Source organism: Antechinus flavipes, chromosome 5 (genome assembly GCF_016432865.1).
Source record: "Antechinus flavipes isolate AdamAnt ecotype Samford, QLD, Australia chromosome 5, AdamAnt_v2, whole genome shotgun sequence".
Classification (NCBI taxonomy): Eukaryota; Metazoa; Chordata; class Mammalia; order Dasyuromorphia; family Dasyuridae; genus Antechinus; species Antechinus flavipes.
In genome coordinates, this window is record NC_067402.1 from 229,444,972 (window position 1) to 229,460,702 (window position 15,731).

At 46.1% G+C, this 15,731-nt stretch overlaps 1 protein-coding gene across 6 annotated transcripts in view; it reads left to right on the forward strand.

Annotated features, from left to right (window-relative positions):
* Positions 1–9,439: 9,439 nt before the first annotated feature.
* KMT2D (lysine methyltransferase 2D) overlaps positions 9,440–15,731 on the forward strand; it is a 35,031-nt gene continuing 28,739 nt past the window's right edge. For all 6 annotated transcript variants that reach the window (XM_051961534.1, XM_051961536.1, XM_051961538.1 and 3 more), the window contains exons 1-6: positions 9,440–9,531; positions 14,084–14,169; positions 14,516–14,642; positions 14,871–15,088; positions 15,196–15,305; positions 15,499–15,661. In XM_051961534.1, the coding sequence (XP_051817494.1) occupies positions 14,121–14,169; positions 14,516–14,642; positions 14,871–15,088; positions 15,196–15,305; positions 15,499–15,661 (667 nt within the window). In that variant the 5' untranslated portion in view covers positions 9,440–9,531; positions 14,084–14,120. The remainder of the gene's footprint in view (positions 9,532–14,083; positions 14,170–14,515; positions 14,643–14,870; positions 15,089–15,195; positions 15,306–15,498; positions 15,662–15,731) is intronic.

The following is a 15,731-nucleotide window of genomic DNA, read 5'->3' on the forward strand; positions in this document are numbered from 1 at the left end:
TCCACAGTTCTCACAAGATTGAGCAGAAAATCTAAATAGCAACTCTAGGATTGTTTCATGGGATGGTCCGTTTAGCTACAATAGAAAAGGGTTTTCAGACTAGGAAAAAATTTTGAAAAGAAACAATGGTTGGAAAACACTCTCTATAAACTGCTTGCATTTTTGTTTTTCTTCCTGGGTTATTTATATCTTCTGAATTCAATTCTCCCTGTGCAACAAGAAAACTGTTCGGTTCTGCACAGAATATATGTGCACACATATATTCTATCTAGGATATACTGTAACCTATTCAATATGTAAAGGATTGCTTGCCATCTCGGGGAGGGGGTGGAGGGAGGAAGGGGAAAAATTGGAACAGAAGTGAATGCAAGGGATAATGCTGTAAAAAATTATCCTGGCATGGGTTCTATTAATAAAAAGTTATTAAAAAAAAAAAAGGAAAGGAAAACACTCTCACCATAGAAACCATCACAAAAGACTCAGTGATAATTTGGTTCAATCTTTTCATTTTAAAGAAGACAAGTTTAGGCCTGGGAAAGTGAACTGACTTTCCATAAGTCTAACAGGGCACTGTGGAAGTAATAGGGTTTGGAATCAAACCTGGGTGCTCTAATACTAGGTGTAGTATTCTTGCCATCGTGGAACTGCTAAGTTGTGTAATACCAAAGAAACTGAGGCAAGATAGAGATCAGAGAGTTTTTAATATTTTATTTGAGAGGGAGAGATTGTGCTGGGGACAAAACAGGATCCATGTTGCTCCCAGGGCTGAATAAGTCTCAAAGTAACCAGCAGCGAATATCACGTTCCAATAATATATGTGGCTCTTAAGCTATCAGGGTAGACAGAGGCAGAGGGATGGAATCCAAATTCTGGTGAGCGGGAATTTCCAAGAAGAGAACCATCAATCTGGTTCTGACAAGTTCAGGGTAGGACCATAAATTCTTACTAATTGGGAGTTAAGGATGTGTGCTGCTAGATACAGTAAGTCTGGAGAGACAGAGGTACAGGATACCAATTAGGTATCTGAGATGGGACATCTGGAGTTTTCTCTTTTGGAATATTAGCGTGGTCAGCTACAGCCCTAAGTATCTCAGTCCTAATGAACAGAAAAAGGGCATTGCAACAAGGGGGATTAAGGCAGAACAATTAAAGGAACTGAGGCAGGACAATTTAGGGAAACTGATTCAGAACAATTAAAGGAGACTGTGTCACAACAGTTGAGCCCAAGTCTTCTGCTTCCAAGCCTATTCTCCACATTCCCCTATTCTCTCTGACTCCTGCTTGATGTAGCTATTCAGCATTGCTATTTCTTTTCCACATGGCAACCCAGGGAGCTCATTTGAACCTTTCTAGAGCCTGATGAAGTATGACTATGCCATGGCATTTCCTTCAACTAGGCTTCTACGTTCTAGATTTCCCACTTCAACTCAATTTCCAATTAACATCAAGTTAACTATGACTTGATGAACCTTAAGTAGCTAGGACTTTCAGCTATAAATCCATTCCTTGACGATTTTTTTCATAAGAACCTTCTTCAGTATAATACAATTAGGAAAGCTAGTAGCTCACTTTCTAAGTTCTAGCAATGAATGGGGAGGGCAGTTGAGTATCAAATTTCAGAAAAGGAAGCCTGGACTCTGTCCCCGTGGATCAAAACACTAATCCTTATCAAGGGACTTGCCTACTGAGGGAATAGGGCAGTGAATGAAATTCATACTTCAGTCTCACTGAATCGGTCTATGCAAAAAGAACGGTCAAGCATCTCCCAGAACAGTCTACATCACACCCACAATTATCCCCACCCTGCATCCCCCAATATCCACACTTATTCGACCTTCTTCCTTCACCTAATCAAACCCCCAAGGATTTTCCATTTTCCGTTTCTTTAAGAATGAACGGGCTCAAGACTGCGCACGCGCAATCCTTTGGTCTTGACCTCCGCTAGAGACCTCGCTCCTACTGGATGGCCCCGCCCCTACTCTAATAGACCAATAGACAGCAGACATGAAGGCGGAGCCTAAAAGAGGGCGGCCGGACCTCTCTCTGGGTTCCTTGGCTGACACTCGCTAGGTTGTGGTCACGTGGCCGGCTCCGGTTCTGGGCGCGGCGCTTGTTTTGGTTTATCTTTGGCTCCCTGGACCCCCGAGCTAGATGCTGGGTGGGCTGCTTTCTTGCCCCGGCTTCAGGTCCCACCTGCATCCCCGTCACTAACCTTTAGCTTCCCTGTACCTTCGGAGCCGTTTCGCACCATGCATCTCCTCTACTACTGGAAGGTGGGGCTTCCAAGATACAGCTCGGTAGGTGAGTTTTTGCTGCGCGCCCGGAGCAGGAGGACACCCATCTGCCTTCTGGAGCCTAACGCAGTTGAGGTCCGTGAGTGGGTGTCCCCAGAGGCTGTTGGCGCTGTAAGCGCGGGCACGCAGGGGTTAGTACAGGATCGTGACTCACTCGTGGAGTGTAAGCTGTCTCAGCTACGCTGGGGGGTTACCTGCTTGGGAGTGTACTATTGCGGAGATGAGCATTCCCAGTGTGCCCAGGATGCTTAAACTGCAGCTCAAAATGCCCTGAGGAGAACTAAGTGGTGGGAGGAAGGATGTGTGCAGAGGTGAGGGGAAAGAGGTTGGACCACTAGACATCGTCCTCCTAGGCTCTTAGTTTCCTGCCGCCGGATCTAGTATGCCTTATGTTTTCCTCCCGGGAGACTTCGGGAATCAATCTCTCCACCCCCCTTCTCCCTCACTTGCCTCATCCCAAGAGGTTTTGATTCAAGCTGATCCTCTTAGTATTGAACCTCAGTTGGGGTTTGAGGAAAGGGAATATTTTGCACGTCCAAACCACTATTTCCTTCAGGGAAAACATCCTTGGTTCATCAATTTGGAGAAGTCGAGTTCTTGTGGGGGCTAGGACTCCACAGTGTTTCTCAGGGGCAGGGCTGCTTAGAGTGTGCCGGTAGATGTGATGTAGATTCTTCTGGATCCCACTGATATAACTGGATTCTCCAATGCCAGCAGACTGATCTTTATAATCTCCCACCTTTTTTTTGTTCATTTTTGGAAGTGCGGATTAGAGGTTTGGAAAGGGGCTAATGGATTGGGTCTGTAGACTTTTTGGCTAACCTAGCCCTTTTCCTCTCTCTCCTAACTTTTTCTACTCTCTGGATACTTCTTCCCTCGTCCCCTAAACACTCAGTGATCCATCACCATTTCTTAAAAATATTTGCTGGGAGATCATAGTACTTCGATAATCGAAGAGTCCTTAGCCACTTACTAATCTCACTAATTTACAGCAAGTCACTGACTATGGGAAAGAATAAGTTTCATCTACATTTTGTGGATACAGCAGGGCAGGTATCATTTGGAGAGGGAGGTACTGAGTGTGACAGCACTATCCTTGGGAAAGTGATGTATTACAGCTTCTTTGTCATTCATTTGAGAAGAATGAAAAAATAAAGTGTCAACCCTTAAAAATTACTTTGTATTTATTTATATAATTATATGTGTATATATTTTATTACCTTCTGCTCTCTTCTCATAAGATGCAAATTTCCTGTGGATTGGGACTGTTTTATTTTTGTCTTTGCACTTCCACAGTCTAACACAATATATGTTGCATAATTGTCACTTTAAAAATGCTTGTTTATTGTTTAAAAATGCTAAACCCTTCCTGGATCTTCTTTCTTTTTCATCTGCTCCTTGAGAATCCCCAAACTTGTATTAATTGGAAATGATTTTAGTGGAGAGGCCCCCACAATGCAGTTCTGAGCTGGCTGTGGAGGTTTAGGATAGAGTATACAAGTCAAATTGTAGGTAGGGGTGATGGTCTCTGTATTTCTTGTCAGAATAAGTAAATCATCCTGTACCATTCCTTCATCATTGGAATCCATTGCTGCATGCTGATGTTTTCTGTCATCTCTATGCTAAGGTAAGTGACTAGAACAAGGGAGGGAGGGAGGGCAAGAAGGGCTGTGGACTGACTTGAGGGCTAATGTATCAACTTCTTGGCTCTAAGGCTTCCAAACCATCAAGAGTCTGTATCACAAACTACCAGCAAGTGATCCATGAAAGATGAAGCCAATATGTTTTATCAGTGGTGTGGGAAAGGCAAGTTTCCCTAAAGAGCTGTAGTTTAATGAGGAGGCCACAAAATGGATATTATAGACTGTTCAGGTAGGGGAAAGTGCTGTTAGCTACAGAGTCCAGATCATTTCTTATGAAGGAAATAGAAAGGTTAGATGGACTCAAATTAGTTGAAAGGAAACGGGTCTTTTGGGTCTAGAAAAATGAGTTTTTCTCTTGTAGGGTGTCAGGGGTGCTGTGGGAGGGGCAGATTCTGCCCCATGATGTGGAGCACATTAATTCTGTGGGTTGGAAATAACATTGGATTGGAGGTCAGATGTATTATAATTCTGGCTCTGACACTGTGAACAATTATGTAAAATTGGGCATATAATTTTAACTTCTAAGGCTTAGTTTTTATCTTTATATGGAGTTAATTAAATAGCAGCATAGTGAATTTGGAATCTGAGTACCTGAGTTTGAATCCATGCCTGTCACTTATTAGTTGTATGACTGTGGACAAATCATTTAAGGGTTCTGTGCCTCAGTTTCCTGATCTGAAAAATGAAAGAGTTGATCTCTTATCTCATGATCTCTAACATACCTTTAAATTCTGAAAAACTATAACTTCATATTCTAGCCTCTAGCTTTATATTCAGCCATGAGATTTTTGTTTTTCTCCTTTCCTTCCTTAATTTAGGGATTGTGTCTGGAGATTAAATCAAGGGAGGTTTACCAGACTTGCAGTCCTTCCATGAACTCTTGGTGATAAATATAACTCTTGACACTGTGCCCCAAATCTGCTTCCAGGAAAGTTCAGATAATTGAAAGTTAGAAGCTAGTGGAGGTCTGGGGAGCCATCTTCTTAGAATCATCAACTCAAGAGAACCAAGGGCAGGAGTTGGGACTAGATGGGTGAGAATGGCACTGGCATTTTCCTAGAAGGCAGTAGGGCATGACTCTTTGAATATAAAAGGTCTTTTTGGTGGAGGGTATTAGAATATTGGTCTAAGACACTTTATCCCTTGTATCCCTGCCCCTTTCAGGTGACTCAGAGCATCTCTACAAAAATTATTGAAGAGATTGTTCGAGTATAAGAACTGTTATAGGCAGGAGTGTGACTGCGTTACATGTAATCCATAAAGCACTGGTAGCTAACTTCCTTGATGTTCCTTGCAAATGGCAGATTCCTAGGAGTGATGGGTTAGGACTGTTTCTAGAAGAAGTGCTAGTGGGTACTAGTAATAGTGAAGGGGCAAGGAAGACAAGTGGGCACTAGTTCCTGGTCTTTTACTTCTATTAAAGGAATTCTGTTGCAACTATTGGAATTTGTTCCTTTTTTAGCCTTTGGATTTCTGTTCAGAAGTCATTTAAGACTAAGGCAAGGACCAGAGTTGGTTTCTTTGGGGATCCTTTGAAGGGCATGAGTATGGGCAGGGTAGGGAAAGCTGTGGGCTTCCTCAGTAGAGCAAGCTCCTCAACTGCCTAGTTTCAATTCACAAATAAAACCTTCTATATTTGGGGAAATGGTACATAACTTTTCATTCTGATCTGTGAGCTTTGCCTATGACATAAGCATGGGCCTTCTCTGGCTGTATTAATATTTTGAATTCTCTGCTTCACCTTTTTCTTTTCACCCAAATCCTGCCCCTATTTCTGTTTTTCAGCTCACATTCATATTTTACTCCACAGTATTACATACTTACCTTTATTTCCCATTCACACAACATTATTATTAGACGTTTGCTGATTCTACTTATTGATTGTATATTAGATAAGGCAACTTTCCTGAACCTGTCTGCCCCATTTGTAAAAGTTGCATGGCAATACTTGTCTTAGCTACCTTATAGGGTTGTTGTAAGGAATGTAAACCATAAAGCACTGTATAAATACGTTATTTTCTCTTTTTTGCCCTCACTGGATTTTCTGTGTAGGCTGAGCCAGTTACTTGGGATTTAAGGCCTTTATTCCTCTCCTAAGCTTGGTAGGGTGGAATGAGCAAACTATTGTTTTTCATATTCTATATTGTAGGGTTCCCTTTTATTACTGAAACACTGCCCTCTAGTGAATAACATTTCCAACACGAGTTTATCCCATGAGTTTTGACTCAACTCTGAGTTTTTATATTGTAGTAGAATTTGTAGGGGAATCTAAGAGTGTGTGTGTGTGTGTGTGTGTGTGTGTGTGTGTGTGTGTGTGTGTGTGTACAACAACTAGATTTTGAAATAGAGGGTGGGGTAGAGATAAAGTAGACGGAAAAAAATTATGAAGATAGACCTGCTAACTAGAGAGAGCCCCTCTTTCCCCCTGAGAAGAGGTTTCTGAACATTCTAGACACTATCCCACCAACCCATTTCCCCATTAAATCTTCTCTTGGGCCCCACAGATACTATTCTTTGAATGTTCCTGAGTTCTAAGCCTAAGAAATTAATTTTCTATCTTTTAGATAGATACCAAGTTGGCTTATATAATTACTATGTTGAGAGTCCACGTATTCTTCTCTATTCCACTGGATTATTAAAATAATACTTTAAGAAAAAGCTTCACTAGTGTCAGGTGACGTATATTACATGTATATGTAATTGTTCAACTAGGCATACTAGGGCGAGTAGGCTGGGAAGATGGAATTGTTCCTTCTTCAGAAGTCCAGAGCCTTGCCATCTGACTTGGCTGGACTTTCCTCTGGCCTTTATTTCCAGCTGGAGCTTTCTATGATTGGGGACAAATAGCAGAATCAGAAAACTTGCAACGTACACTGTAGATATCTTTTAGACTTCTGCAGCCTGCCATTAAAGGGTCAAAGGCTCCCGTTTGAAGGATGCACAGAAATCTAGGATCCTGTTCAATTTCTACCTTCTCTTATTAAGGACAGCCCCATTATCTAACTCTCAGATTGTCCTAGGATTCAGAGGGTTTGATCATTAAATAGGGCTTGGAGAAAGGGGGTAAGTGCTGTTGAACTGCCTTATTTTTCTCATTCTTCGTATTCCAGAGTCATAGGAACTTCAGTAACCTAGGCCATTCTCATTTTAGGAAGGACTAAGGTAAAAAGGTAATTAAACATCAATTCTCTTTTAGCTGAGACCTGAACCACTTGCAATAGAGTATTTACTCTCTGTGTCTTTTGTGGTGCCTCTGGGCAGAAGAACAAACACTAGAAATCCCTAAAAATTGTGTAAATATGGAGCAGCCTGAGTGAACTTGCAGATTGTTTCCTGAAAGAATGTTATTCTTCCTGGGCTTCTAGTAACCATTGTTACCATTCCATCTGCTCCCCTCTTCTCTGGGATTAGTATGTCTGTTTAAAAAAAAAAAAAAAGTAATCTGGGCTGCTAGGGAAGTCTTTTCCTGAAGAAAGGCATCTTTGCTTTGTGGGAATGGTTCAAGAGATGAGGAGAGAAATCGAAGTTGGGAGAGGGGGCTGAAAATACTCTCGCTTCACCCTGGCTTCCATATTATACTCAGACCTCTGGTAACTTTGAACTTAGGGTCCAGAAGGACCCTCCTCCCTGCCCGTTTGAAGCTTTGGAAAGGCCCAGACCCAAGATTATAGACCCAAGGAACCTCTGCTGCTCTAATAAATAAGAACCTTTTTCTCTCTTATCCAAATTTACAAGGATTGTGTTTTTCAAAGGATTTTTTCTCAATTGTCCTAGGTAACTATACTTGGGCCAGGAAACGCAGCAAGCCTGGGAAATATTCTCCAATGCCTTTCTATCGGGAGGAAATGAGGGGCACAGCTATCTCCACTCTTCCCCTAGTTCATTCTTCTCCTAGGAGAAGCGGGGGCTTTTGCTCTGATCTTCTACAGTGTCCAAAACATAGAGAAAACCCTTCCTGTGAGAACTAGGAGCCTATTCCTCACTTTCTCCGTTTGGGGACTCCAGTTCCCAGGATGCAGAGCAGTAGCCAATCCCTAGTCTCCTCTTCTCTTCTTCCATCCCCCTCCTTAAGCAAGAATGCCCCAGGACCGGGTGGGGGTGGGGAGAGCTAGAGTTTCGGGTCCTGGTAAATACCGAGGAGAATGAACTGAGAGATGAGGCAGAGGAAATGGAGACTTCTGGGTTCCGGGCTCCAGTCGGATCTTAGGCCTTTCTGGAAAACGGGGGGGTGGAAGGACAAGAGCTTAAGGGAACTTCATTCCCACGTGTCTGCGCATCAGTCCGACCGGCGCCGTCGGGGTTAACCTCAAGCGGAGGGATTTCTCAGCGTGTGCGCAGAACTGCAGAGTCACAGCTTTTCCCCGAAAGAACTGTGTCCCTCCGCTGCTCAGGTCCAACACAAAATAGGGCCTCGTCCTCTCCTTTCTCCCCTTCTCGACCTGATTCCTTCGGCACCAAACCCCACACGATTCTTCCGCAGGAGGCTACCTGGATCGCTACACCCGTCGTCGACATCTTGGGCCAGGGAGCAACCCAATTCGCAGGATCCACCCTCCCGGCCGCGCAGGAGGCGGAGGGGGGAGGCGGAGCTGTGTCTCCGCTGCACTACTTTCCTCTCCGGTTGCAAATGGCTGCCTTGGTCCCCACTTTCCGCTCAGTTTCCTGACCCCCGGCGCCGGGAGCCGGGGCTGGGCCATGGACCTTTAGATCTCTGGTGATCTTATCCTGCACACGATAGTGGAGTGCAAGCCAGTCTGAACCGGCCAGACAGGAGTCGGGGCAGCCCTCAAAGTGAGAGGGGAAGGGAGGCGAGAGCTGGGCCCGGAGCGGCCGGAGAGGAGCGGGCAGAGGGTTCCGACCACCCGCTCCTTCCTCTCCCAACCCTCCCTTCCCCGGGAGGAGTCGACGGTGCGGGGCTCGGAGCCGCGGAAGGAGAGAGAGGTTGGGGCGGAGGCAGTGGGGCCGGAGAGTGTGTGTCAGTTTCACTCCTGAGGCCCTCCCGGCTTCGCTTCAATGTAGCTAAGCTAGCACGGCCTCAGGGGGCCCGAGGCGGGGAGAACCTCTACGTTCCATCCGAAGTCTCAGCGTTCCATCCGGGCCAGCTGGGCTAGAGGCTCTGCGTTCCATCCGGGCTGGCGAGGGGAAACCTACAGCGTTCCATCGGGAGCATTTCAGCTTTCCACCGGGAACCGGGCGCTGGGGAGCGGGGAGGGGGGGGGGGGGTCCCCGGCAGGCCCGGAGCTGGGAGGCGGACCGGCTCGTCGGATGTGAAGACTGTTCGCCCAAAGATCAAAGCAACCGGTGCTCCCCTTTGTGTTGGCTCTGGATTCACCACCCCGAGGCTTTGCTTGGAAAACTAAGCTATTGGGACCGAGGGGAGAGGACCAACTCCCAGCCTTGGTGTTTTCATCCACTTTAAATTTTTTTCGAAGTGGGGGGGGGGGCGCTCCGACCTGGATTTACCGTTCTTGGCCTCTCTTTGGCCCCCCCCGTGTGGGGGGCGCTTGTGATCGTCCTGGCGGGTGGAGGTCGGGGAGCGGCCGGAGTTGTGGCCATGTTCTCGGGTGAAGATTTCTGGATCGCCTTGTGAAGAGGTGAGTGAAGTCCGCGCTGCCCGGCCCCGTTTATGCGTACAGCCAGATCACGTTCCCTAGCAAGTACCAGCATCTAGTCTGGGAACGAAGATGTCAGAGCTCAGGGGAGGGTTTTCCTGGCAGCGTCCACAGAGCAAAACCTGGAGTGAGGCTTGCCTTGCGGCCTGGTGTGTTGGGGTGTGCCTGAGAACCGGGAAAGATGGCTCAAGTCTTCCCGAAGCCCAGGTGTGTTTTTATTTGTGTATGCTGGGAGGATGATCGGCATTGGGGACTGGCTAGAGTTGTCCCAGCTGCACACGCCCCTGGGGCTGCTTCCTCTCCTGCCTTGTTTAGGCTTTTCGTGTCTTGGGGAGGTGGGGACTGGGAAGAACTCCACCACTTGGCTATCCTAAAGTACCTCTCCTCCCTATACTCTTAACAGACGCCATAGACTAGGGGACCCCTCCCGCCTTCACCTCCATTCTGCCTTCACCTCCATTCTGCCTTCACCTCCATTCCCTCTTCCTGTTCGTGTAATAGGAGGAGTTCCTGTAGCCGGACTTGTATGATGGAGGGGCTGGCAAGGTCTAGAAGGAAGGAGAGATGGTCCTGTGCATAATCAAAAAACAAACAAACAAAACAAAACAAACAAACCCCTATCCACTAAAGCCAAATGACCACCCTGAGGCTTAGTGCTGTCCTGTTGCCTTCCTTCTCTTGGGGATGGACATAATCTCCAGAGGATTATAGAGAAGGCTGGAGATTTGTTTCCTGCGAATGTGGACTGGAAAAAATGGCTTTTGTTTGTGGCTTTCTCCGTGTCTGGCCTGGAGGGTCTGTTGCCCATAAGCCCCTGGCTATTCCCGCCTGCCCTTTTTGGCCCCTCCCACACCTCTGCAACCCTTTTCCAACTGGGGACTTAACCTAGTCCACTGATTTGCCCTGCCTGAGCAAATAAGATTGCCTTGCCTTCCTAAGAGGGGAAGTGACCAGATCAATGCTGACTCTGCTAGAGGGCCTATGACCAGGGTTCTGGGCATTTGCTCAGAATATAGTATTCTATTCACTTTTCCTGGCTTTGTACGGGGACAGATGATTTCTTCTCAGTCCCTCCACTTGTCATGCTGTCCAGAAGGGATTTGACTGGAGTCTCCACTCCCTAACCCTCCTCCTCACCCCCACCCCAGGTTTCATTAGACCCAGCCTAGAAACTAGGGAAGTGTGGTCTCTGTCCTTGATATATTTCTAGGTATTAATCCTATAGTTGAGATATGGCATTGGTAAGGTGTAAAATGAAGTGGCAACTGTGGTTCTTGTTTCCATCTCTTCTTTGGAGGCTGTAGCCTCTTCATTGATAGTTTCCTAATATCTAAATCCTTCTTCCTCCCTCCTCCCCCTGTTAGGGACTATTCCATTTAGGTGTGGCTGACCCCAGAGTAGGCCTGGGACTACCCTGGGAGTCCCTAGGAACAGCTTTCTATCTTTAGGGTCCTTTCTGGAGGGGGATGTCCCTAAAATAAGGGTCAAGAGAGGTGTGGTCTTGATCTTCAGACTGGGAACAAGGAAGTCCTGAATCTTTCAACAGAACTAGCTGTTCACTCAAAGGCCTGGTTAGGCCCTTCACATCCCTAAGCTCCTGTTTTCTGATTTTCTAGGAAAAGAAGCTTGAGCAGTTGGCATGAGTGGGAGTAAAGGTAGAGGGGAAATAAAGCTGACATAAAACTAGCATTTTTCCTTTTTTACTTAGGACATTTTGTTTGGGAGAATAAGCCAAATCATCCTATCTCTTTCCTGCTTACTTTCTGGGGTCCTCCTAGGTCTCCTCTTTACTCTCTCTTGACTAAATCCTGCTAGATAATATTTTTATATTAATCTGGGAGATCTTTCTTTTGGGAAAGTATTGAACTGGGAAGGGGTCTTCATTGATCATAGGCAAAGAAGAGCACTGGTGTGAGAAATCCAGTCTTTAGTTTAAAATCAGAGAGGTTTTAGAAACTTGAGAGCTGTAGCTACTGTCCATGAATATATTCCTGAAACTGAACAAGAGAGTAAAGATGTGTAGGGAAGATGTTGGTGCTAGAATAGGCCAGGCACTTCTGTCTAATCTCTGCAGAGTAGAGACAGGAAGTAGGACTGAAAGTTTTGAGGCTGTTTAGGGGACTCAGGGTCTTGAGAATATAGCTCGGGAATTGCTGATGTCACTTACCCTATCTCAGTGGGTGAGTGGTCATTTCTTTCCTAATAGGGCCAGCCTATTTAGTTTGAGGTGGCTGTACTTGGGAGAAGACAGAGGAGTCTGTCTCTCTGGCCTTGTATAAGATGGTTTTCTTCCCACCCCACTATATTATCACTGTTTTCCCCCTCCCTTGCTGTTGTGATTTTTTTTTTTTTTTTTTTTTGACCTCGAGAATCAGTGGGATAGGGAGTCCCTGGTTGAAGGACAGGAAGTAGCAGAATGTTGTTGTCTCTGTTTAGAAAATATTGAGGGTCTCAAACTTCATAGATATGATTAGGGCTCTAATCCTACTAGAACAGTCTCAGTTTCTACAACTCCTTTTCCCAAAGGTATCCTTTGGGTGTTTTCTGTGAAGCTGACAAGTAGATAGGAGGATTAAGTGGCTGTTCTGTCCTATCCTTTTCTGTCACAGCTGTAGTTGAATTGAGATGTAGGAGGAGAGATGTTCTCTGGTTGAAAATAGTGGGTATCAGTTAGGTGTCCTCTCCTAAAAATTGCTTTCTGAATAGGATGTGGAATGTGGAGTGATGCATCTTGGAGAATAGAGATTGAAAGGATTTTTTTTTTTTTCTTGAGAAGTATCCTAAGAATGAGGCTCCAATCTAAGGATTTTTGGAGGTGAGGGTTTAGGGAAGGTAGTAAGGTTTTTGGATTATTCTCTGGTCCTGAGAACTATAAGAGGAGTCCTATGATTTCTTTTGTCCTGGCATCATTTAAAAAGATCCAGATGCATTATCTGCCTTTAATTTGTGGGGGGGAGGGGGGAGTTAGAAGAGGAAGAACTGTCCTGAGGCCAATGTAAGTTCTTTTTTTTTTTGTTGTTCAGAGGTATGAAAAGAGTGAGACATAGCTTAGTAAGTTTGTTTGTATCTATTATAAAAATGAAAAATTCATCCTTTTGGAGCAGTTTTCAAGTTTTTGAATAGACTACTCCCTCACACAATTCCCAAATCTTAGTATTATGAACTACAAACATTTGCTTTTTCCCATATTTCTCCCTTTCCATAAACTCCTTTTCCCCTTCTCTTACATATAGAATAGACTTAATTTGTGTGTCAGGAGCAAACTTCATAGTATGTTAATTACCTACACCCTTATTCAGTGCTTTCTAGTGGGCAAAGTGCTTAATGTATGGAAGAGTAGAACAGACCCCTCTCTTGATTTTTTTCTCCCATTTGGAGGGTCAGTGTCTTTCTGTTTTGAGATAGTGCAGGCCCTGAAACAGTCAAACCTTCATTGAAGTATGTGCTACCTTTATTCATCTTTCTCCACCCCCTGCCTCTCCCCACTAAGTATGTGGAAACCCCACTTAGCTGAAGGGAAGGAAACTACTTAGTCCTCAACTTTTAGAACTCCTGTTGGGGCAGTGTGTTTCCAAGGACCACAACTCCCAGCATGCCTGGCGGTAGGCCTGGTTACACATGCTCAGTAGTTCTCAGGGCCCTTTTCTGTTGCTTCTGGGGGCATCTCAGAAGGAAAGGCTGTTGTCGTTGCTAGGGGCAACAGTCTGGGGACTCCAGGCTAGGTGAGACCCCTGGTGGGGCAAGGGGGAGGGGACTCTGCTGGTTCACTAGGATGGGAGGGGAGGTGGGAACAGGAATTAGGACCAGCTTCTCTGGCAGGGAGCCAATGGGGGGGTGGGGGTGGGGGTGGGAGGAGTGGGGAACTCCCCTCAGAATGAAGTCCCAGTTTAAACCTGGGGATCTGTTGTGGAGCCAGTGCCTGTATGGGCTTTGGCACTGATGAATCCCTCCTATCTCCTCTTCCTTGTCAGGGAAGGCCCCAGACTCTGCCTTGGTAAAGCCCAGTTTAAGCTATGTGTCCCCAGAGAAGAGATGGATGGGTGCTTGCTCCCTTCCAATTGAGCTTTCTCCTCTAAGAGGCTGTGTGGCTATGTATTTGGTGGGGGGGAGAGAGAAGGGTTGGAGGGTGGAGATAGTGTGGGTCAGGGAAGAAAGTGTTTAGAGCCTGGCACTGCTGAGCTTTCAGATAGTGGCTGAAATGAAACTCCTGTATAGCTTCAAACTGGTTCTGTTTAAATGTATTGAGCAGGGTACAAATAGTTTTGCTAAAAGATAAGGGGAGGAGAGAGGAAGCACTTTTGCTGTGTGACGTGCTTCTGATTGAAATCCTCCTCTCTCAAATACCTTTTTGTGGGCAAGTCTCAAGGGATGAAGGGAATGGAGGCCTGTTATTGCAGGAGGGATCAGAATTACTAGGCATGGTTAAGTACTTGCAGTGTCTAGGTACACAGCTGTCCCTTCTTCCTAATACTGTGAAAAGAGTACTAGTATGTCAAAGTGTGGCATCTTGGGCATTTATATTTGTGTTGTTTAGGTCTCCCCGGGAGGGCATTGCCCAGTCGGAGAGAGGAATGGACGACCCGAAGCCCTCTGGTGAAGATAAAGATTCAGAGCCGGCAGGTGAGCATAGAAAGTTTAAAGTAGGTGGGTGGGTGATATCTTGAAAACTTATTCCTGGCACAGGAACCCAGAATCATATCTGGGTGATATGGGAGCAGCAGCTATATGACAGATCTAAAGCTTATGTATGTCCTTTAGTATAATAGTAGATCTTTGGGTTACCTCATGTTACCTCTTGTTTGTAGAGCTCTGATCACTAGTCCTATGCCTTTTTCCTCCCAGGACAAATGACTTTCTTGATGTAAGAATAGCCTGGAAGTTATATCAATTATTTTAGGGATTGGGGCGCAACTTGGTTTGAGCATAATGTTGGATAGTGCTTGATATCCATCCTCTGTCCTTCTAGCTGATGGGCCTGAAGCCTCCGAAAAATCAGGCCCCACTGAGCCAGACCCCCCCAACCCACCTTTGGGGGATGCCTCTGTCCACAGCCCAGGGAGTTCCAAGTCCCAGGACCCTCCTCAGGATTGCAGGTAATTGTCCTACGGGAGATAAAAGATAGAAACTTGGAGGTAGTGAGGGGTTTTGATTTAGGGGTGGTTTTTTTGGAAGTCTGCGATAGGGATTTGGCATCCATAGGTTTCAGGAGAATTTGGTAAAAGGACTAGAAGACTGGAATGTTTTAGGAGGTTTGGAAGTGTTGCCACTCAAGAATGACCGGAGTGCTTAGTGGGAATGTTAACGATTTTGCATGCTTTCAGCAAGGGCCCACTTCGGCGCTGTGCCTTCTGTAACTGTGGGGAATGGAGTCTTCATGGGCAGCGGGAGCTTCGGTGCTTTGAACTTCCACCAGACTGGCCCCAGGGTTCAGCAAGGCCACCTGAGGGGCCTGGACTTGGAGAGGCAGTGCCACTCGATGATTTGTCCCAGATTGGCTTCCCTGAGGGAATGACACCTGCCCATTTGGGAAAGCCTGGTGGTAAGATTGGGAGAAAGTGAGGGGGACAGTGATGGAAAAGGAGAAAAAGGGGAGTGGGGAGATAATCTGGAAAGAGATGAATTCTTCTCTTCTACTGTCTTGTATAGAACTCTGCTGGGCTCATCACTGGTGTGCAGCATGGTCAGTGGGAGGACAGGGCCAAGATGGGCTGGAGTTGCACGGAGTGGACAAGGCCATCTTCTCAGGGATCTCTCAGGTAGGGCAAAAGGGAGAAGACAGTAGAGGGTGGGAGTGATGGACATGGTGTGCTCAGCTCCCTATTTCTGATCTGTACACACTGAGCTGGCAAACTTGGTGAGGAGGTAGGTAAATGTGGGGGCTGGGGACCAGCTCTGAGGGGAGTGCTAGGTGAATTTGGCCCATCCAACTCTGAGTCTCTACCTTGGCAGCGCTGCTCTCATTGCACCAGGCTGGGAGCCTCCATTCCCTGCCGATCGCCTGGATGCCCACGGCTCTACCACTTCCCCTGTGCTGCCGCCAGTGGTTCCTTCCAGTCTATGAAGACCTTGCAGCTGTTGTGTTTGGAGCATGGCGAGGAGGCTGAGCATCTAGGTGAGCAATTGGGAAGGGGGAGGATTTGGAACTTGGGAGCCTGTAATTACTTGAATGCTTTCATTTTTTA